At 39.3% G+C, this 22,995-nt stretch overlaps 1 protein-coding gene across 1 annotated transcript in view; it reads right to left on the reverse strand.

Moving 5' to 3' along the window:
• The window catches only part of LOC109042891 (facilitated trehalose transporter Tret1), a 38,609-nt gene extending 19,101 nt beyond the window's left edge, over window positions 1–19,508 (reverse strand). Inside the window, exon 1 of the mRNA XM_019059862.2 lies at window positions 18,951–19,508. Within this exon, the coding sequence (XP_018915407.2) occupies window positions 18,951–19,005 (55 nt within the window). The 5' untranslated portion in view covers window positions 19,006–19,508. The remainder of the gene's footprint in view (window positions 1–18,950) is intronic.
• Between the last annotated feature and the right edge of the window lie 3,487 nt (window positions 19,509–22,995).

A 22,995-nucleotide genomic window follows, 5' to 3' on the forward strand; every position in this document is an offset into this window, starting at 1 on the left:
CATAAGTGTCATTCTTTAATGTTTCTTCCTTAAAATTTTCTCCTTGAGATGATTTCATCTAGTATGTTGTTGTTCATTGGACATACTGTGTTAAAAGCATCAAATATACATTCTTATTTTACCCCAATCTTCCTGCCAAGACTAAAATTTTTGTAACTGGGTGTTCTTGAGCAAAACAGATGTGTCTTAACACACTTTGATGTTGGTGGGTTCCAACCAACAATAGTTTTCTCAAATTTACGCCTCTCATTTCTGATGAGAAGCTTTATAAGCTTTATCAATATTAGTAAGGTCAAATAGAATGGAGTTGTATGTAAGGTCGAAACTATTTTATGAATCAGCCGATATTAAAACTTTCAAAACCATCTTCTTCGATATGAATGCCTATTTTCTAGGACTCCTCAAATAATAGACATGTTTCGGCCCTATCACGGACCGGTTTATATGCCGGGAGCGGTGAACGAAGTGCTCAAGACGAGGAAACTATGACAATCCTAAAGAGATGAATCCTAGTCACTTATTGTAATTTCTTAATTTTAGGCGTTTGTCATACCGATGAGTACGTATAAAGCTTATTGAAGCATAACGAAGTACAGGGTATACATGAAGTTTTCACTCTGTAGAACGTGTTTCAAGTCCTTAATCACCCATGTAATTGTTCCAAAAATGCTGAGAGATACAAGTATGTAATTAGCTATTCCTGTAAATATGAAATAGTTCGAGACTTAAGACACCTCTCTTATTTAGCCTATTTTTTTGCTTCCAGCATTTTCACCCTGGATTTGATGCCTCAAAAGCTCGTTCACTATGTTACGTCGATGTTGCTTACTTATTGAATATCCTGTACTGAAAAAAATGCACGTATATATTGCCTTTCGAAGTGTTTGAATCGAAGACCCATAAGTCCCATTATCATTTCAGATACTACCTTGTGTATTTGAAAAACATGCACTGTGAGACGCTAGTAATATAGCGAATTCTACCTCTCTCGTTCCTTAAATCAATGAACCCAAAAATATACTGTGAACAATTACTCCTCCAAAGTAAAGGTTTAAAGGTAGGTTGTTAAACCCAAAAATTGATTTCTCCGGGTAATGCTTGGGTAATAACACGCGCCCAGACCCTCTCCGCCATTCTAAGCCCTAGTTCGATTTTACAAAACTTCAGTTTCGTGGAAGTGTATACTCTTTTAGTACTTTAATAATCAATGATTTTGACAAAAATCCAATCATTATTTAAACTATCGGTGATCGGTTTGGGTGATGAGGCTTTGTTACAATCCCCTCCACCTAATCATTAAAAAACAGGGTATTTTTTTCATCTCTGAATGTTGGAACATTAATCCTTTGCAGTCTCCATCAAAATACAAGATAAACAAACAAGGAATCTTGCGTCACGCTTGACGGTTGTGCATGGCACATTTAGCTTGTTTGCGTCGTTGACGTATCGAAATAATAACAAAGAAATTGATAGTTCCTACTTGGAAAGAAATGGTAGATTTGCACAAGACAGCATCATCTACTATTCTTTCTCTCTGAATAATCATCATTTACCGCTCCCATGTCGACAATGACGAATGACTACTTTTTACGTATTTACTTCACTTTTACGTATTCCTCGTCCTCCAATATGAACGTAATATATTCTTCTATCTTAAGGAATCAACTAACTTTTTCACGGACATAAAAGAGTCTTTGTTGTAATATTGCTCATGATCTGATTTCAAGACGAGCCGAAAGTTCTGGTTAAAGTTACACTGCCACCGAAATGGTCTGAAATGTCGAAATAAATCAAACTTATTGTGTGATAAGAACGTGTCTGCCTCGCAACGCTGCTAAAAGTGTGCGACTTAGTCGCAATCTTGAGTCAATTTCAATGACCACTTAAAAATGTTCTTTCGTCCATTTTTCTTTGAATTTTTAATCAATTTCCTAAAAAAATATTTCAAATGCACGAGTACAAGTTTACCCGTAAAATACATTCTTAGCTGCACAATTTTAGCAGCTTTGCATCATGACGTAGACGCCCTTATCTATAAAATGCATCAAATGCATAACCAGTTGTCAAATCGTTTCTCATTCAGCGGGGCGATTATTGAAACTGATAGACAAAGCGATAGACAAAGATGACATAGGGGGTATAAAGCAATTCTATTGGTTGAAATGGGTGGTTCTCATCGACTAAGGGGGAAAATGATAGACTAACTGTCGGGTTTCTCGTGGGTTGCCGTTACTTAGTCGATTACCTACCTCCTTTGTCCATTGCAACAACCCGTTTCCACCAATAGGATCCCTCCAAATCCCTTTTGTCGTCTTTGTCTATGGCTTTATCTATCAGTTTCAATAATCGGTCCGCAGGGAAGAATATCATGTCGATCGGTAACATTTCACTCGCAGTTCACACACGATCGGCGTTCACACGCAGTAACATGTAAATTGTACAGAAGACGCTAAAAACTGAATTGCAATGGTTTGAGATGTTATCCTGGCTCACATTTTGGCGTCAAGGCGTGTATCGTGTGCACCAAGAATGATTCACTAGAACTTAAAAAATACGCGCATGTATTTTTTTACCGACAAAACCGGCGCTTGTGATATTGTGTCCTGAGAGAATCTATGAGCATGATGGCGGACATAATATAATAACTATCCTTTTTAAGCGCTTACTATACGAAGATTTTCTCCTTCATCCTTCTAGTTAGATGTAGCCATAAAATTAAAAGTAGCCGTCAAACGGCTTATCATCGTTGTATCGGCGTATTATCGCGTATATCGTTGCGAAACTTGTTGCTTATTCGTGATTCTCGCCTCCAAACAGAGTAATTGTAGCATGTTTTTGCTTTTACTTCATTATTTTTTTGAAACCCCTGATGATTATAATTTTCCGTTAAACGATTCAGGTGAAAAGATTCGAGGAATTTCGAACAATTAATATCTTAATTCAGATTAAAAATGCGTGTTCAATAATATTTTTCCCAGAAGAGGACGATAACAGCCGAAAAAGCCTGAAAAACCACCAAGATCATTGTATAAAGTGATTTCTTCGTCTGCAGCAGTGTTCGAAACTCACCTTTGAGTTTCAGGAGTCATGTGACGCAACGAGCTTGATTTTTAGGGACCAGATTGACTCTTTGCCTATTATATCAAGGTGCATTTAGTGAAAAGTAAGACGCAAGATGTTTTAGTTACAGAACCAGTAACTGTAACTTGGGGGAAATTTCTAAAAATCACCGAACAGAAAAATCAGGATTTTTTTTCAGGAGGAGGGAGGAGCAATTTTCAGGGGCCACGTTGGCGCAGAGCCTTCATTTTTTAAGCGCCGTGACCGACTTCTTTTCTTTCGAGGCGCATTTGGCGCGTTGACGCCTGTGAGTTTCGAACTTTGGTCTGCAGTATTCGACCTAAAATCATTTTTGGAAAAACTCGATGGAAACTTTTTTGTCGTATATCGTGCGAGCTTGGCGCGACACGTCGGAACTTTTGGTGCAACGTGTAGAAATTACCCACACCTCATTATCGCGTGGACACACACCCACGCACTGGCCCTGATTCCGCGTTAAAGCAGAAACTCGAGCCGACAGCCGAGAGAGCGACAAAAAATCTTGATAGAGCCACCGGGGGCTCCCTTGCGGCCACGCTCGCGGCGACAAGCACATCTTCGGGAGAATGCAAATTTTTTGACGTTAATTTGGCACGCGGCTTGAATGAGCATGAGTTTATGATTTGCAACGGATCCGCCTCGCCGGGTAATATTCCTGACAATGTTGCCCGAGTTTCCGCAAATGGTGCTCCTTGATCCTAAACTTAGGATTTCCAATGATCTCTTGCAAAATCGGGAAAGTTTGTGGGAAAACCGGGGCATTTCGCAAGTGCCGCACAGTGGATCGAGTCAATAGGAGAGGTCAGACAAAATTTTCAAACTTGAGAAGCTTATAACTCCGTTTTCAAAAACTTTTGATGCCTCACTGGAATAAAAACCCATTGGATCTAGAGTCCAGACTCTTAAAAACATCGACAAAAAAAATACTCTCGATTCAATCGGATTTTTGCTTAAATCAAGAGCCAAGCCTCTTAATTTGAGCGGATTTCCTTTTGATTTAAGCTTAAATCTGATTGAATCAAGAGTCCTTTTTCTTGTCAATGTTTTCAAGTGTCTGGACTCTAGATCCAATGTGTTTTTTTTTTTTTCCAGTGCTTAAAAATTGAGAGAGGAGAATATTTTAATTGTGAAGATCACAATATTATCGAGACGTCAAAAATAACTCATTAAATAATGTAGTGTTCCGATCGAAAATTCACCAATTTTTTCAGGCTTCTAACCTCATGAGTGGGTTAAATACAACCAGCTACTTAGGGATCATTGACAATATTACATTATTTTCTTCTAGTTAAGATAGGTTAAACCCCTAAAAAATTGTTAATCCCCTCGAGATCTCACTTAATTTTTCGTGAATTATAGGGTTAAGCCGGAGGGTAGTCCTTACACGTCAAATTGGCTGTCGCAAGGGTCAGATGTCATTTTTAGTGGTTGCCAAAATTCTACAGTCATAATAGCCAGGGGAGCAAAAACTACTAGGAACAAACGTGATAAAGGAAAGGATCAAGCGACTGAATACGAGAGAGATCCAAACAAAAATTACTTTAACTTCCTCAAACATTGTATTGGTTTTAATTGGTGATACTGCGGTAGTCCACAAAGTTGAGGGTAACCTATAATCGTCCCAAATACATTACCTTCTTTTATAACAATTTCATGACTTTAACTCTACTTTCATCGGGAAATAGGATAAGTCTTAACAGTATTACGAGAACGCTGGTCGTGCAAACCTTGCACGACCATGCACCAAATGGCAACAGTTCTTGAATCTATGTTGCCATTTGAGGTGCGGAAAAACGCTAGAATCTATCGCCGCTATTTGAATTATCTGAAAATTTCGCCAGCACTGGAATTCAGAATAATCTAGACGCCGGCGTCAAAATGGGAGCTAGTTTAAGTTATCGGTAATTGACAGGCGTGAGCATTAGGAGGATATCCCACTCCATGGAAAGTTTCGCGGTTTTTTCGAGTTTGCACGGTTCAAAGATTGAGCCGGTACGGGAGGTGTTGATGAAAATCCTAATTTGTATCTTCCAACCCGTGACACCAAATAGGCTTCCACCTGCCTGCCTGTGGGCTGATCATTGAAATTGATAGAGAAAGCTATAGACAAAAAGGACGAAAGAGATATGAAGAGATCCTATTGGTGGGAGCGGGTGGTTGCAATTGACAAAAAATGACGAGATAATAGACTAACTAACAGCAACCCATGAGAGACCAGATAGTTAGTCCATCATTTACTCCCTTAGTCTATAGGGACCACCCATTTCAACCAATAGGACCGCTCTACACTCCCGATGACTTCTTTCTCTATAGATTTGGCTATCAACTTCAATAGTCGGCCCGCTGGAGGACTTAAAAATAGTATGTATATATTTGTGGATGCCGTGTGTAATATGCGCAGAAATTATGGGATACCTGCCAATGGTGCCGAACAATTTTCTACAGCAAGGATATCTAGTCCGCCTTTGCTTCTCGCAAAATTTCATGCTCCGTCATCAAGAATCCTTTTGCTCCCAGAAGGGCCCCAAAAATGTCGCCCGTCGGGCCGACGCAAAAGGAGCAAAGAATTTGGTCAGTACGCGGACTGGGCAATTTTTCCACCCGGGCATAATGTATACAGTATTATAATGACGTAATTAGCTTACTGGGGTTTCAAAATTTAAATATTCGTCTTTGGACTAATGGGGCAATGGAGCATTAAATTTTATTTCCCGGTGCTATAAGTGTACCTTGAAAACATCCCTCATATCTTGTGCCACAAAAGAAATACCTCCTGTTTGCTGAATACATTTTTAAAGTGTCATCAGAGAGGATCCAAGAAATGGTCCATGCGTTCATTGAACAAAATTAAAGATGGAAATATGTAATGCAAGTGAAACAAAATGTTACCCTTTTATATAAAGTGGCAACGTCTGTAATGAGTCTTCAAGACACATCGCAAGTTATCATCACTTTACTCAGTTTGACGAATCGATAAGAAGCTAAACAATTCACTCTCAGCCGAAAAAGGAAAGAAGGACCTAGACATCTGTGTTGAGGTTGCATCAGCGCTTTCAACATTTTTGCTTTGTTTTTCTAGCGATCCATCTCATGAATTATTTTTATTCCGCTGTATACGTCCTAATTACTTACTAAAAATTTGCCGCAGACCCAATGTTATAAGATGGGATTCAAATATAACAACGCTATGATTGTTCCCAGCGAATGAAGAACATCAGTTCCTATTCTCTTATCCATAAAAAGTGAATAAAACAACCAGTAAAGAGAGGGAGACCTTCATTTAAACTCATCAGGGTTGAGACAATTCAATCCATTCTTAGAACAGCATCACGTTAACCAAGATTCCTAATTCCTTAGATTTATGTATGTAGCATGTGAAATTTAGAATATGTGAGGCATGAAAATACTTTTTTTAAGGCTTGCTGTAAATTTAAATTCCTCCTTAATTGCTTATGAGGATTTAACTTTAAAATATGTAAATAATTCAATTTCAATTTTATAACTACATATGGAAATCGGACAGCTTTGAACCATCGAAAACTGCGTTTTAACTCCAATTTCGACCAAAATTTTGAACTTCAAGACAAGACACCAGGTTTCCTGACGGCAGACAGTGTTTAGATTTTTTCTGAAATCGTCTAAAACTTTACTTCATTCTCACGAACTGAACACAGCAAACAACGGAGAAAATACTGCATCGGAATTTTCACTGGCTTTTATCAGACACGCTTGAGTTACGTGCCAAGCACTGAATTTTAATTCTTAGAGAGGGTTTCGAATTCATCAGCCACATTTTCGTTTCCATCAATCAGTGGCTATCAAATTACAAATTTTAGTACTTGCTCGACAATTGAATAATTGAAGTATAGCGAGTGATGTCATCACGAATATTTTTCTAAAATTATGGTCCGAGGTAGCTCGAATCCAAATTAGTAGGATGTGGCTGGGTGCACTGATTAAAAAAATATAATATAGCATAAGTTCGTTAAGTCGAATTGGACTACATTTTGCAATTTGGAACTATAAATTCTAGCCCGGTTTAAAAACAACGTATGTGCCATTAGTTTTCCTATGCACATAAGTGTTTGTCCAGAAGAGTCAGAATTTATGGTTCCAAATTGCAAACTGCAGTCCCATTGTTGGGGGACCAATGAAAATTTCGACATGAGCGGCTGTTCAACTGACACGTTTCTCCGCTCAACTCGCAATTAACGTGAGAATGTAGAAATTCGACTCAAGCGGCAATTTGCGTAATTTTTTTTGCCAGTCTGAAGTCGGGGACAATGCATTAGTCAGCTTCCGAAATCTAGAATTATTGCTGATATCGAGAATGCTACATTGACAGAAGCAAAAAAAAAAACATTGATTTTTTAAGTGATTTCCTCTTATGCTTTTAAAATTTCCACTTTTTCAATGCTTAAATTTTTCGAAATTTTCAAAATTCCTGATTTAACTTTTTTACATTTAATCAAATCTAAATCAAGAGTGAAGTGAAGAAAAAAACTACCAAATGCAGCAATTTTCAAACCTATCAAGCAACATATGTCACATCTGCACTTCCTTCTTGTACAAAGATGCGTAGCCACAAATCTCTCTTTTTCATTTCTTTCGTCAGTGTTGCTTATTTTTTGCGTTTTTTCTCGTAAAAACCCGCAAATTTTTCGGAAAAAATTCTGAAACACCCGGCACGAAAAATCACTAATTCGACCGAAGCGCTGTTTTTTAACATTGTTCCTTTTAAGAGCATCCCATAGGACCAAAAAAAACGTCTACTTAAGCGGATTTTCGTCATAAGCATCGTTCGGCTTAAGGCACTTATACTGTATCTCAATTTCTACCGTCTTCAAAGGCAGGATCTTCATTTGTGGGATAGGGAATACAATTCAATTTCAAAAATCCGCAAAAGGGGCTCAGTTCATAGATACATGGCAATAAAAATTTCAATACAAAGCTCCTTGCGAGAAAAACTACCGAAAAACTTTCTGCTTGAATCAGTTCTTCGTTAAGACCGAAGGACAGACCAAAATCACGTAGGTCCCACGACGGCTCTACGTGACATTTTCAAGATCATTCGAAAAACCGTAGCCATTTCGCCAATGCCAGTATTGCATGAGCTGTAGCAACTTTTGAACTCTACGTGACCCTTGCAAGGTGTGTCGGTTCTTAATGTCCACGACCATCAGTTAATTAATCTATTCAGACTCTGAATTTGCCCGGAAATTTCGCCAAAAAAGAGTTGAGAAAAGGAACGAGCAAACCGGCTGCCGACGAATTTAAATGTGAATGAACCTCGAGTGTACCGATTCACGGTCATTTTGCAACACTTTCGGGCAGTCTCGGGGCAAAGTTTTGCGAATAATTGGACTATTGTTCCTCGCGTCGTACATCCCTCACCTCCTGAAGGAAAAAGAGAACTTCTCGCCTCAGAGATGTTAAACTCTTTCTCATTTGCACGCTTGCATTTTGCGGAACTTTCCCAGCTCGAATTCGTCGGGCTATTCGAACAACCAAAAATCTTGGCGAAAAGTTCAAGAATTCAAAGTATACGTGTGCGTGAACTGTACGGCCTAGGTAAGGAAAGACGTCGTATGAACATTAGAGAGTTGCCGAATTTCCCCGGATAAAACGTGTATTTTTTAGGTAGTTTTGCATATTTCTCCTTGACATTTTCAGATATTAGATGCAATTGTGTACTGATTTGTCTGTAAAATTTAAAGAAAAATATCCAACAGTTTCCTTGAAAATTCGTGTTTTATTGGGTGAAATTTGGCAACGCTTGGAGGCTGATACGGCGTTATTCCTTAGCGCGGCAGAATGGAGTTGTTGCATGTGTGAGGAATTTGCGATTTGACTATTGATTATCATGTAACAATTCGCAATAAACACGATGGTGCCATTGGTTTTCTCTGAAATCAACTCCCAAGCTCAAAAAAAATTCTCAAGTTGAGGCCAAAATGGAGGGGATATCCCGCGCTATCCTGAGAGTTCACCTCTACATCAAGACGTACTCTCTATGCTAAGATAAGGGGCAAATACATTGATAGAACTGTCACTTTATTTGGGGACTCCAAAACTGAAAACTTCGCATCCCTGCTGTATTTCCTCCCTATCTTTGCATGGAGAGTTCGTCTTGATGTAGAGGTGAACTCTCAGTGTAGCGTGGGATATCCCCTCCATTTTGGCCTCAACTTGAGAGCTTTTTTTGAGCTTGGGAGTTGATTTCAGAGAAAACCATTGGCACCATCGTGTTTCTCGCAAACTTTTACATAAGAATCGATAGCCAAATCGCAAATTTTTCACACATGCAACATCTCCATTGGACATAGTTATTGAAGAATTATTTTATGTTTACAATGTCTTAATACATCACGAACTGATCGACTTCGTGTGCCTTGGTTGATAGATGCGCGGTAGACGTCGCGTCGTGGAGGACTTGACTCATTGTTTATCACGTGTTTGTATTGCGCTTCTTGCACTTTTTCTCGCCTTGAAATCGTGCCAAATAAATGCTCATTTTGAAATTCAACAATTTGATCTCTCCACTTACGGGGTCTGTTGCAACAAATGCCGTTCTATTACTGCGTAATGTGATTTTATCGGTCGCTACCAGAGATGGAAAATGCCCATGTAAATTCAGCTGATATCAGTCAAGACACATAAAATGAAAGTTCATCTTTTTCCGGGTAATTACAATAATGATTTATGTTCTGGTCCGTAAATTGCGTGTCTGAAGATCGCGTCATGCAAATACCAACGCACCGCCCTCCTTCATTCATCTTTATATATTTCAACAAATTCTTAACCCCGGTCCCTATTTTGATGCAGCAACGTACGTTGTCCTTAGCTCAATTATTTCACTCCTAAACGTTTTGTTAAACAGTGCATCATCAACGTTCATGGTTTATACATCACGAATAAGTTATACGGATCACCTTTTTTTCTCTCCCTCTAGTGTCACTTTAATTTACACAAAACGTCCCATTTTTTAATTCCTTCCCTTTGAATTTATAGTCTATATCCTCCCTGATTTTGTCTGTATCATCTTCCGAACATGCCACCCCATCATTCTGGTTATTAATTTGTTTTTTTGTTTCATCAATTCCTCAACGTCTGTTTCCCATTTGTTTATATTATCGACTTCTAATTCATCACCACGCTTCAGAACATTTCTCATAGTTTCTCTACAGTTCTCCTTATAGCAGTAGCGAAAGACAGAACTAGAGAATATTCTTATGATGTTTCATTTTTACCCAGTATTCTTCATCTGTAACTTTCACAGATGGTGGATGGTATAGTATCCTTTGCATTTATCCCCACCATAACTAAGTGGATTCTCTTCTTGAAATAATCCGACATCACATGCCAAACAGTATATTCTATACCGTGCCTATACTTTTGCTTCCGCCACAGTCCCCGGTCGGGGAAATTAAGACACAGCTCAGCACAGAGCAATCGTGCCTTATCGGGACCTGAACCAGAACCGTGCTGGAGCCTGAATCAGAAGTCCAACACACGAATCTATTTGTATCAATAATAAAAACCGCGTTTTGAAGTACAAAATGTTTTCAAGTCATGACTGGAACTGTAGCAATTTCAGTACGTAAAGCATCGAAGAACATCCTTTAGCACGCTGAGTTTTCCTTGACAATTTAAGAATAATCAGGTATTGTAGGAGGAGGGAATTTTATTATAAAACTAACTTCTGTAGTTGATTTAATTCTACGTGTATATTTTTCCGCCGTCTTTGATGGTTTATTTGACTACGGTAAATTGGGTTTTCATAAAAGTGGGGAATTTGAAATCTCTGACTTTAATGCGGTAACGGTAAGTACCAATTTCTTAGTCTCACTCCTAAGTTTATTTTGGAAATCTTTCAAAAATTTAACTTAATTTGCACAAACATGGATGAGGAAACGAAGTTTGAAATCCCTTTAAATTTTACAGAGCTTTCAGATTCGTCTAACTATTCAGGCAGGCATATACGTGGCAAACGCAGGTGCATATTCAGTAATGAACAGAGTATTTGAATCATCCGTGACTTGGCATATTTTTCTGCTGCACAATCGCCACTTCATCAAAGTAGCATCATTAATGCTTCGCGTAAATTCTTATATTCCGCCTCGAAGAAGTTAGATTTTACGGAAGGATTATATTCTGTGAGATTTCAGCGGGGAAAGAGTAAGCTTGAAACTGTTACAATGCTGGACTTGATCCAATCACGGAAAATTTAATCAAAATGGCAAACGGCTTGATCATCGGATATTGCATCATGTGTTGACGTAAAGCACATTTGGATTACATTTGCAATAAGGAATCACTACCTCTGGTTCTCCCATAAAATCACTTATCTGCAAAGGGAAACCAACGACATGTGGAATGTATGTTGTTTCTAAATTGGACCAGCAATAGTGGTTCGTTATTGCAAAATGTAATCCGCATTTATTGGAGTCAGAAAAATCAATTACGCGTTGCTGCGACATTTTTCACAGGGAGCTGGGGGGGGGGGGGGGTATTTTATGAGCATCTCCCAAAACAAACGGACATCAGTTCTTTGGGTATAGTAAGCTTCTATAAATTCCGTTACGTACTTTTTCGGCATTTTTGACCCCGCCCCCCAACCTTGTAAGACTTTTGTGACGTAGGTCCCTATCCTGTAACGCGTAAATACAAAATGATGTGACGCTCTCCTTGACTCCCCCCCCCCGCCCCCGAGCGTTACGTTATTATGAGCGACCCCATACTTTGAAAACTCTGACCCAATAGATGAGCCTCTTGTCAGTATTTTGATACTGAAACGCTCAAGTTTTTCCGAATGGAACGTGGTTAAGTAATCAACTTTGGCAATTTTAAAGGAACGGTGTTTTTTCTTTTGAAAACATATCGTCCTTTAAAGTTAAATTGAATTCGACCGGTGACACTGAAAATTAAATGGGGTCTTTCCTTGTACCCATAATAGCACTATTGAAGATAGTCTCTTGATATAATGAAAACCTCTCTTTCTATGTACACTTGGCAGCACACTGAGAAAAAACTATGGTTTATAAACCTATTAGAGGTAAATATGGAACACCTATAATAGTCGTAAATAAACTAATGATTCTCGGTCTGTGAACCATACTAAGGTCTCTGTACCTAATTAAGGTACAGAGACCATAACTAAGGTATATGTGCTATTATTATATGTAGAGGTACTACTATTAGTGGTGTTCCATATTTACCACTAATAGGTTTATAAGCCATAGTTTTTTCTCAGTGCAGAGTCCAAGCGGTACCTAATCGTTTAATCGACCATGACAACGAAATAGAAATGGCAGCAAGGTTAAGATTGATGCACTCGTAATTTTCATACTTGCAAAGGTTCGCCTCTCATGCAACTGTTCCTCATCACCGCATCCGCGATTTTTCGTCAATGTCTCGTCTCGTTTGCACGTGATTTTTTCCCTCGACATCTTTTACTTCTTCAACAAACAGAGAAAACTAGCCCAATTTTACGAGTTGACAAGCTCACAATCAGCCGGTGCTTTTTCGGTTAAGAGAACTTACCTTCGGCAAACCGAGGGATCTGTTGGACTACATTTTGCAATTAAGAATTATAATTTCTAGCTCAGTCTAGAAACAACCCATGTACCATCAGTTTCCGTATGCGCATAAGTGTTTTTACAGATGAGCCAGAAATTATAGTTCCGAATTGCAAAATGTAGTCCACTTCACAGACCGGAGTATCGGTTTATCCCTGCGAAAAGCTTTGATCGTATAAAGCACGTTACAAAAGATTCAAAATTTTTAGATTCTTTGAACTGAACTGTCATCTGAACTCCGTCATTGGTCTACCTGATGTTTGTTGTTTTTTCCTTTTCCTCCTTTCTTCCTCCAAAGTTATTTTCCACGAGCGTAACAATGCAAATGTCACCGGTAACGTTGTCTTGGTATATTTTTCTCTTTTATCCATTTTATTATTTAATTTTTCCATACTTCTCGCATATAATTACGTTAAGCATTATGACATCTCTTCACCTAAACGGCAATGAGGAAAATGAGGTGAAAATTGAGGCATGGTATGTTTGTTATAGACCCCAGGCGCTGCGACACAAGTCTGAATGATAATGCGTAAAACTGCATGCGTAGGCTTGTGTCGTCCTTATGAGGCCTCCAGACACGATTAAATTGGATCTCAAAGTGGAGCTCAAAGTGGAGGTCATCATAGCTCATCGAAACTTCGCGATCCCTGCTAATTGTCAAGTCGACAATTGTTACGCGTAGCCGATGTGCTTTCACCGTGTGCACACTACTCGAATCCTTTGTCACTTGGGATCGAAAAGCAATCGAAATTTTGACACTTCCCGGCCGAAATATCACAAGCGCCATGCGACTTTTTAAAATTTCCGCCAGTTTAATTTTTCACAGAGGAATTGTTCAGCAAAGCTGTCCGAAAATTTCACTGAATTTTCTTGGCGCTGCCGATAAAATTCAGTGAAATTTTCAAATAGATTCAACCAACAATTTCTCTGTAAAAAAAGTAAAAATTTTGAAACGTAGCATGGCGATTATGATACTTCGGCCAAAAGGTGACAATTTCGTGGCCAAGATGGCCATTTTAAGGTCTTAATTCTTTTTGATCCATAAAGTTTGAAAATGCATGACCATGATAGAATGGAGGTCCGATTTGCCTATCCGTATGGTTTTCTCGAGTAAGTCCAATTTCTAGGGGGTATAGATCATCAGGAATCGTAGCATCAATCGTAAGATCCAGATGAGGGGTAAAATTCAAGATCTCTGAAGCATTCGTCCTACAATTCGTCGTGTATTTCCCACAGGTCTTGTGCTATGAATAGGTCCGTAATTTTCATTATTTATGAAATCCTGAGTGATAGTTCGTCGTTGTCTATCGTCTCAGAGGTTTCAAAATGCCTCAAAACTAAAACTAATTGTATTCCATTTGGTATAACTCCTCTAGCTAAATCATGCATTGGAACAAGAATTAATTTCATAACTAGAGGAATTACAGTAATCAGTATCTCTGATTTTCCAAAGTCAGAGCAAAGGCTAGAATAATTTCAGCCTCCTCCTTATTTGTATTGGATCTCTCGAGCCTTTCTTACCTTATCATGAAATATTATCTAATATTTCGTGTGAAATATATGGCTTAATTAAATTGTTTCCTAAGCTCATTGTAAGTTACCTTTATCAATGTGCATCGTATCCGGGGATTGTTTTTGTAATTATTTCCCCGACAACAAATGCAACAAAAAATGGAAAAACAATAATGGGCTGGACCTATTATATGTGTTTTTCGGTTGTACGTCAGAGAGTTTACGCTTAGCACCACCGGATAAAAAAAAGTAGAGCTTGATCAATAGGATTAAGCTACTAGAAAAATCATGCAGGAGCATTGTGAGTAGCGTAATTATGTATAAATTATCCGATACTACATTAATCGATGTTTCTTCGAGGATAATAACTGACGCAGAGAGGGCAGTATGAATTCTAAGATTCATAATTGTCACGTTGATTTTTATTGATGAAACGAGAATAAAATTTAACTTTTGAGATAGCACAAGATTCCCGTGCACTCTTGATTATGTGTACGTGCAAGCTTATAAATTATTTTATCACGTTGATTGGAATCGGAAAAACATCATCTAAAACATGTGCTTTGCAGTGGCTGAAATGGTCACAAGGAAAACATGAATCTACTCATATGAAAAAGTAGCAGTGATGCAACGTGATTCCCTATATTTTACGTGCGTCTATTCTGGTTGACGTCATCACGAACGCGAGAAGAACAGCGCGAAACTGAAGACTTTCATCATAGATGGAACTTAGAGGGACAGGCAGCCATGGTCTTTGTAATTCTAGCCATGTAAATGCAAGCACCTCAATTACAAATTTACAATAGTTCCTTTTAAAGGGGACTGAACTTTTTTCCATAAACTTACAGTTTGAGCAATAATTCATGCAAAGTATCCTTTCGCGGCTACCGCACTTATTATCAAGTTATTATACTGGGTTACCGTAAAGTGAGTTACCATCTGTTTCCAACTGTTTTCCTGATTGAGATAGAAAGTTGAAACGATAGGGATGTTGTTAAATGTGATAGGGCAGTAGCATATTTTTGATCCCCTAAAAATTTTCGTGGGAGGTCTCGTCCTGGTCCCTTCCTAGTCTCTTCCTAGGGAGACGGCGCATTTTCGAAAGGCAACTATCTGCCTCCTTTGCGACACCTAGTGAGGAAGGGAATGGATACGAAACATTTTGGTGCAAATCGAAGCTAATAAGCTTGTTCAGTGATTTGTAATTCTTGCATTTTTGGAAACTAGAGAATGCAAATAGTTCACTGGAATTTTTCCCGATTTTTTTTAGCAACACGAAATAAAATAGGGTAGTCGACAAAACCAGCGGCTAGTTTTAAATGCGCCAGCTATCGTGCGGTAGTTATCGTAACTACCGCACGATGGCTGGGCGCGTATATAACCAGCCGCTGCGCGCTGGTTGTGTCGACTAACCTATTTTTTTTTGCGTGTATATTCACCCGCGAAATACGAGTTCAAAGTTCCGTATTTTGAGCTCCCATTTAAACTCCTGTCGCTCGGGCACTCCACTTTGGCGTCCATTCTATCCGTCCGGCGATGGCCACACTTTCAAGCCGGCGTGCCGGCAAGCCACCTCTGCCGCGTGTGGTAGTTAAAAAAGTAAACAAACATCTCGATTTCCGTATGAGCCCTGTTCTCCATTTAACCCTATGCTTTCCGGGGCTCATACGGAAATCGAGGTGTTCCTTTACTTCTTGGACTACCACACACGGCAGAGGTACCTCACCGTCACGCCAGCGCAAAAGTGTGGCCATCGCCAAGTTTGACTACGATGTTTTTAGTCCCTTATAAAGGCTTCCTATTAGAAATTCATCGCCCTCGCCACTTTTGCTCTGATTGAATGAAGATCAGACAACTTCTTTAAGGAAAACCTTGCAACTAAGTACAGGTTTCATGTACACCTAGTAACTAGTTTTGTTGTGAAATAGCACAGCTTAGAATCAATCATCACATCGCAAATTATAAATATTTTGTATTAATATCGGAAACACGTTTACATCAAAACGCATCGTCCTGCAATGCTCTCTTTTAATGAAAGGGTTTTGAAAACGTCGGTCCACGCCGGGTCTGTGTGTAATTAAAGCTATTAGCAGTGCTTTCGAGCAATGCGGAACGAAAAATCCAACGGGGTATACGAAGCTGTATCTGGACCGTGTAAATGCACAAGATAAGACGGCGGTTTTTTTAGACGATTTCATGAAAGTTGACCGTTAAAAAAAACATAGGGAGATGGGAAATTGAAGAAAAGCCTTTGACTGAATGTTTTTCAATGTTTATTTGTGCGGAAGTAGGAGTCTAATTTTGAATAGAACCTGAAATACCGTCAGATCTAAAACTTATCTGCATTTTAAAGGAGCATCAATCGTAAAGAGGAAACAACCAAATGTTTGAGACCCCTTAACAAATGTAAAGAAATTATAGTTTGTCATACGGTTTAAGTTTATTCGTTAGCGTGTATCTTGATGTAATCTAAACTTTAGCCGCACATGCCGTATGAAAGCTGGTTCGCTCTACGATTACCCACGTGGATGTGGTGATGCAACCGGACCTGAGTAACACGCCTCTCTGTGCGCGATATGGCGAATTTCCTGTCATGTTTTCAATTTAAAGTGAAAAAATTAATATATTACATGATGCAAATTTTAATAATCTATTTATAAAATCATTACAAACTTTTCTGATTTCCCCTCGTGTGGGAATGTCAGTCGTGAAAACTTTCAGAAAATGGTTTGCTTCGTTCTTACTCTAGCAATATGGAGTGGAACTTTCAAAATATGTACGCGTTACATAGTTATGTCCTAATTGCTAGCTTTTGTCACGCATAAAGGTCAATGCTTTGCGGATGTCCCCTGCTTAGTTCTATCTCAGTATGTTCTCCGAAAGAAATGTTCGTTAAAGCTTGACGTCTTTTACATACATCAAAAAGAATCAAACTTCGTTCCGGTGTTTAAAATTTAGGTTCTTCTGTGTTAATACCGGTTCAGCGCTCGAAACATTTCCTAACATTGAATATACGAAAGCGGCTACATAGCTATCGACAACTGAAAATTGATACATATTTTTACTTCTAAATGATTTTTGCGATGGACTGAACTGTCCTGCTAAGAAACAGCACAAGAATGTAAAGGAAAATAGACTTTTACCGTATGCCGTTTTATTTTCAAGTCTTACTCCACGCATTTGGACGAACAATGTTATGCAAAAATTATGAAAGAATTGATAAACAATCATGTAAAAAAGACGGTAATCATTAGACCGATGTATGAGATGCCTTGTAATTGAGCCAAGGTTTAAGTCAATTTTCTCTGAAAGCCTATTTTTTATTCGCATCGTGCTCTTCCCTAGCAGAGAAACGAACAATGTGAGTCTTCACCTTACAAATGGCTCCTCAACTCTTATTGACTCCACGCATTCTGTATACGATTGATCGATTTTAAAACTAGATCTCTCAGCTGGGGCGGATTATTTTCGAAATATTGAAACGCCAGTTCCGTGATCAATCATTAATTGGACTACATTTTGCAATTCGGAACTTTCTTTTCTGGCTCATCTGTAAAAACACTTATGTGCATACGGAAACTGATGGTACATAGGTTGTTTCTTAACTGAGCTAGAAATTATAGTTCTTAATTGCAAAATGTAGTCCAATTGACACTCATTCCAAACATCGTCGCTCAGAAACTGAAAATATGGTCGAAAGGAATGTTTTTAAATTATGTTTTATATGTAAAATATCGATACCTCAAAATTAGTCTAAAAGTGGCAATGTCATATGTGGGACACTGATAAAAATTTTACAGGCTATACAAGTAAAAATGTCGTCCGTTTTGGGCTTAGAAACCGAAAGGTCCGGGCGTGGGAGCCGTAGCTTCGACTGCTCCTGATGCTACTACGCTACGCCTGGAACTTTCGGGCTTCAAGCCCGGAACGCGGATGAGTCCGTAAGTACGGCTTCTACTGCCGGAGTTTTTCCTGTTAGTAAAGGATTTAATAGTGTACACAGTAAGAATAAGTAACCGAAATGTTTTGTTAATATAGGAAGTGAAACACCAAGTAACATAAGCTGTTGTTAAATTTTGTGTGTGTTAGTTTTCTCTACGTTAAATCGACTAAATCTTTGGGTTGAAAATCTGTGACATCGGTAAAAATCCGGCATCAGTCGCAAGGATTAAACTTGGATTGCATCCTTGGAAATCTAATTCGCAAGTCGCAACCTCTAAGTATGGTGAGAAAAACAAGAGTGCATGATTTCCTCCAGACGCTTTCTTTATGTGCCGATGTCTCAAAGTAACGAAGTTTTGGGGTGATTCAACACAAAATTGTGTTGTGCAAATAAGTCCTTCGGGTTGATCCGACACAAAAAAGTAACACAGAGATACACTAAAAACGGAAATTTTTAACCATGCAAGAGCAATTCTGAATGATTGTATCGTAACTGACATTTCGATGGGCTTTTTTGCCTGCTTCTACCATGTGCGGTTAATCGAGGGGCTTGAGGGACAAGGCGCATAAGTACGTTTTTCGAAAAAATCGAGATATTAATGGTTTCAAGTAAAACTAGTCTTATTTCATATCCTGTGAAAATTCGCTCCCGAATTCCAAGTTTTAAGCATCAAAAGTCAATTTGAACTTTCTTTCCGCCATAAGGATCCATGTAATTTCGAAACTTCAAACACGTATTTCTCGGAATAGCAGAGACTGCACTTATGCGCCTCGTCCTCCAAGCCCCTCGATTATGAAAAAACAGTTGATCGGTGTTACCTGTGAACGCGGCTGCGATTTGGTTGACGACCCCACGCTGAAGTTTGACGAACATTTTCACTGGATGGAACTGCCCGCGATGAGAACTGCCGGGCACATAGCTCGCGCGGAACTGCTTTCGGTTGGCTCCCCCGGATGGAAACAAAAATTCGTTGACCGGAGAATCCGACGCCTAAATTTCCACTGGAGCAAAGAACGCGGGCCTGGAGACTCCCAAGGTCCCCATTATCATTTGAGAGGAGCGAAAATGAAAATTCGTGGGGGCGCCGCGACGGACAATTATTCGACGTATTAATATTTAAATTTTCAGAGCATAATTTCGCGCGCGGCGAATGTCACGTTCTGGGCATAGTCGGCACTTGCACCTCGCGAGGAAGCGGTTCACACGTCGCGCCGACGCCGACAGCCTATTACTGGTGCTTCTCCCCGTTTAGTTGCCCGCTCTTCTTCAGGGCTGCGCCGCTAAATGCTCGCTTAATCTCGGCCTGTAAATGACCGATCGTGCGTATTGTCCGTTGAGCATCGCACCCCGCTCCTTCTCGATTTGTTCGCAGCGATGCAGTCGTCATGTCTACCCGCCGCTTTTCTCCATGCAGATTTTCCGTAGTTGCTCTCAACCGCTTTTCTGCCGTGCTAAGAGAAAACGCCGTACACTGGAAAAAAAGAACACATTGGATCTTGAGTTCAGACTCTCATTGACAAGAAGAAGGACTCTTGATTCAATCAGATTTAAGCTTAAATCAAAAGGAAATCTGCTCAAATTAAGAGGCTTGGTTCTTGATTTAAGCTTAAATCTGATCGAATCAAGAGTATTTTTTCTTGTCGATGTTTTTAAGAGTCTGGACTCTGGATCCAATGTGTTTTTCTTCCAGTGTATGAACCTTTAAGCGTTGCTAGATTTCCTCGGTAAAACACGAATTTACTGGTGAACTCCTGAATATTTTTCTTCCATTTTTTCAGGTAATTTTGTTTTGCGTTTTCACCTAATGTTTCTGAAAATTGCAAGGAAAAATTTGCATGACTTTTCTCCAAAATAATCGTTTTGTCGAAGGAGCTTTGGCAAATCTCGAATGTTCATGCGGCGTTCTTCCTTAGCACGGCAGGCTTATAGACTGATCCATGCTGGGTATTTTAGCGAAACATTCCGTCAATTATCTCCCGCGTGGGTACATTGTCAATAGTTTTGGAGTGAATCCCGCTCCGAAGTCTCTATCCATGGTGAGACTGTAGAAATGCGCATTTCGGTTTCTGGCGTTGCAGATTTTTTCTGTCATACGTTATTTTCTACAAGGAAAACTACCGATCGTCATTTCTTAAAAATTTCGGAGGTTCTTCTTCTCTACAAGAAGAATATTCTGTGTAAATTTCAAGCCTTGGTGTTAGTCCGGCCTCCTTTTGAAAAATAAAAGAGGAATGGAGATTTTTATACACGCATTTCTGCAGTTTCATCGTCGATTTGACGCCCGAAAACCCCGAGTGATATGAATGCAGAGCGAAAGCCATGCTCCTTACAGAGTGACTTGCACTATTACGGTGCGGAATCTGTACTATTTTTGTGTGCTGTCATACGCTTTTATGGTGCTGATTGGACTCATTTTTGCAATTAAGAACTACAATTTCTGGCTCATCTGCAAAAACACTTGTGTACACAGGGGAACTAATGGTACACACATTGTTTTACAATTGAGCCAGAAATTGTAGTTTTAAATTGCGAAAAGTAGCTCAATTTCACTCCGCATTCATATCACTCGCGATTTTTTGGTGCCTTTTGCACGAACACCGGCACTTAATTTCACTCTTCGATTTTAAATGGTGACATATCAAAATGGCACCAATAAAATCGGTCGTTTTGTCGAATGTTTTGTTGAAAATTCACGTATTAATTTCGCACTCGAAAATCTGAAGTATTAATACAAAATACTCAAATTAGGTAATAAAACTATGTGGGCATCCGAATGGATTTAGGAGTGTTTTTCATGATATCTAAACGTGCTTGAATTGAACATCAACCTTAGCTTTTCTGTATTTCCTTAAATGCATAATATTCACAATGTTGTTTAAAGCTACGAGGCGCATCATCATCAGCAATTTTGCATACGAATAAGTGGTGTGATGAATGTCTCCGTCTCAAGTTAAGTTAATGATAAAGTTATTATCCTTCTCAAAAACATGAAAAACTGTGTACTCGTCTATAAAATTGAATCCATCCTCAGGAATACAATGCCATTAAAATGTAGATAGGACCTAGCGCAAAACGGCGTATTAAGTTCAAATTTGTGGAACTTCCACCAGCGGAATTCCTCCACTGCGTAGTCTTCTATTCGAAGAATTTATCATTCTTCCGCCCTCTGTAAAAATCAGTAGGACCGAAATTACATGGTTTTCATTTTTGCCCACGATATAGCAGCGAATACACCGGCAGTTCAACAGAATGCCTGATTTGACTCTTGTCCTCGACACATGTGTTTTTGAAGGGGTAAACCGTATCGGGTTGGGTGGAGAAAGGGTCGAAAGGGGTCAGCACTACATCTCTGTTTGTATGCGTACACACTATTAATTCAATAAACCCTCTTGAATTAAACGAGTTATTTTTTCTCCCGTAAATTGACGTGTGACGATCTAATCCACCGCGGCGAAGTGTATTTCTAAACCATGCTGTCACTGTGAGCTCATCGATCAGTGGCAATATGTGTGCTGATCGAAATCACAGACGAACTAAGTGGGGTCAACCATCTTATGTCCTCTCGTGGAATCTATCACCGTTTTTTTGTGGTGGAGAGGGGGGTGTCGAAGCATCATAGCTCTGTTAACATGTTGTTTTTGGAAAAATAAAATGTATGTCCTTCAGGTAAGGAACCACAAGAGGAAATGGATACCTACCGATCTGCAGTGTAGTCAACATTTACTGCGGCAACAAATGACTGGGACCATACCCGATTTGGGAATAAGTAACCCTAATGCATAATCGTCAAGTAATTAAAAATCTCGAATGTCAAATTATCGGAGCACTCTCGATCTACCGACAAATTCATTAAAGTTCAATATCCTACCCCGCTCCTAAAGTAAATTCCCTTGTACACACTAATGAATGCACGCTTGATTTAAGCAATGTGATTACTCATCGAATTTTTTAAATAAAAATCAGCTGCATTTACGGCACCACCGTCCATAGTACTCGACCATCTAATCAACGTGTGCGAAATAATCAATAGAAGTCACATTAATAATCACGGTTGTGAATGACAGTTGGTCAATGAAATATTCCGTGTTAGGCGAAAACAGTGAAGTGTGGTTTCTCTTTTTTCGCACTTGCACGTTGAATGTGGGTCAGGCTAAAGTGGCGAAAAATTAGAATAAAAACCTACAAATGCAGTGGTTGCTAGGCTGCCGTACCGAAGCCGCTCCTATATCTTAATGGCGTGGTTATCAACGCTCTCCGGAAAAACGAAAAAGACAATGTTCTTGTTCTTCTTATACTTGTCGTTGAGCCAAACCGCACTCACGCGGAAATTGCTGCAAAAAAATAGTTCCAATTTTTTCCTTCAGGCCCTCGATGTAGATAACATCGGAACTTTCGATGAAATCACGTAGGTATGTCTTTCACTCTTGTGTCATTATTTCCTTATTTCTATGCTCGAAACGACGGCTGGAGGACTTCTGCCGCAATAAGCAGTGGCGTGGCGTGCTTTGCGATGTATCGATTGATCTACCATTTAAACCTATGGAAAAGGATCGATTAAAGGGGTGTTCGCTACGAACACCTTAATTATCGATTATTTACCATAGCTTTAAATGGGGAAATATCGTTAATCGATCATTCACGCCACGCTACTGGCAATAAGTACTCCCAGGCTCCACAGCAAAGTCTGAATCGAGTAGAAGCTGGCGCACCCAAACTCTGTGCATTTGCTCAGCTTGTTCCTGGTTTCTAGTACGCACTTGTGTCCCGAAAGGAACTTGGCCAAGTATAAAAGACTCCCTTTTGAATGATCCCTGACGTATCTTATTCTGGGAAGGAGGTTTTTCAGCGGAGCTACCACGTCGA

Source organism: Bemisia tabaci, chromosome 6, assembly GCF_918797505.1.
Source record: "Bemisia tabaci chromosome 6, PGI_BMITA_v3".
In the NCBI taxonomy this organism is placed as follows: domain Eukaryota; kingdom Metazoa; phylum Arthropoda; class Insecta; order Hemiptera; family Aleyrodidae; genus Bemisia; species Bemisia tabaci.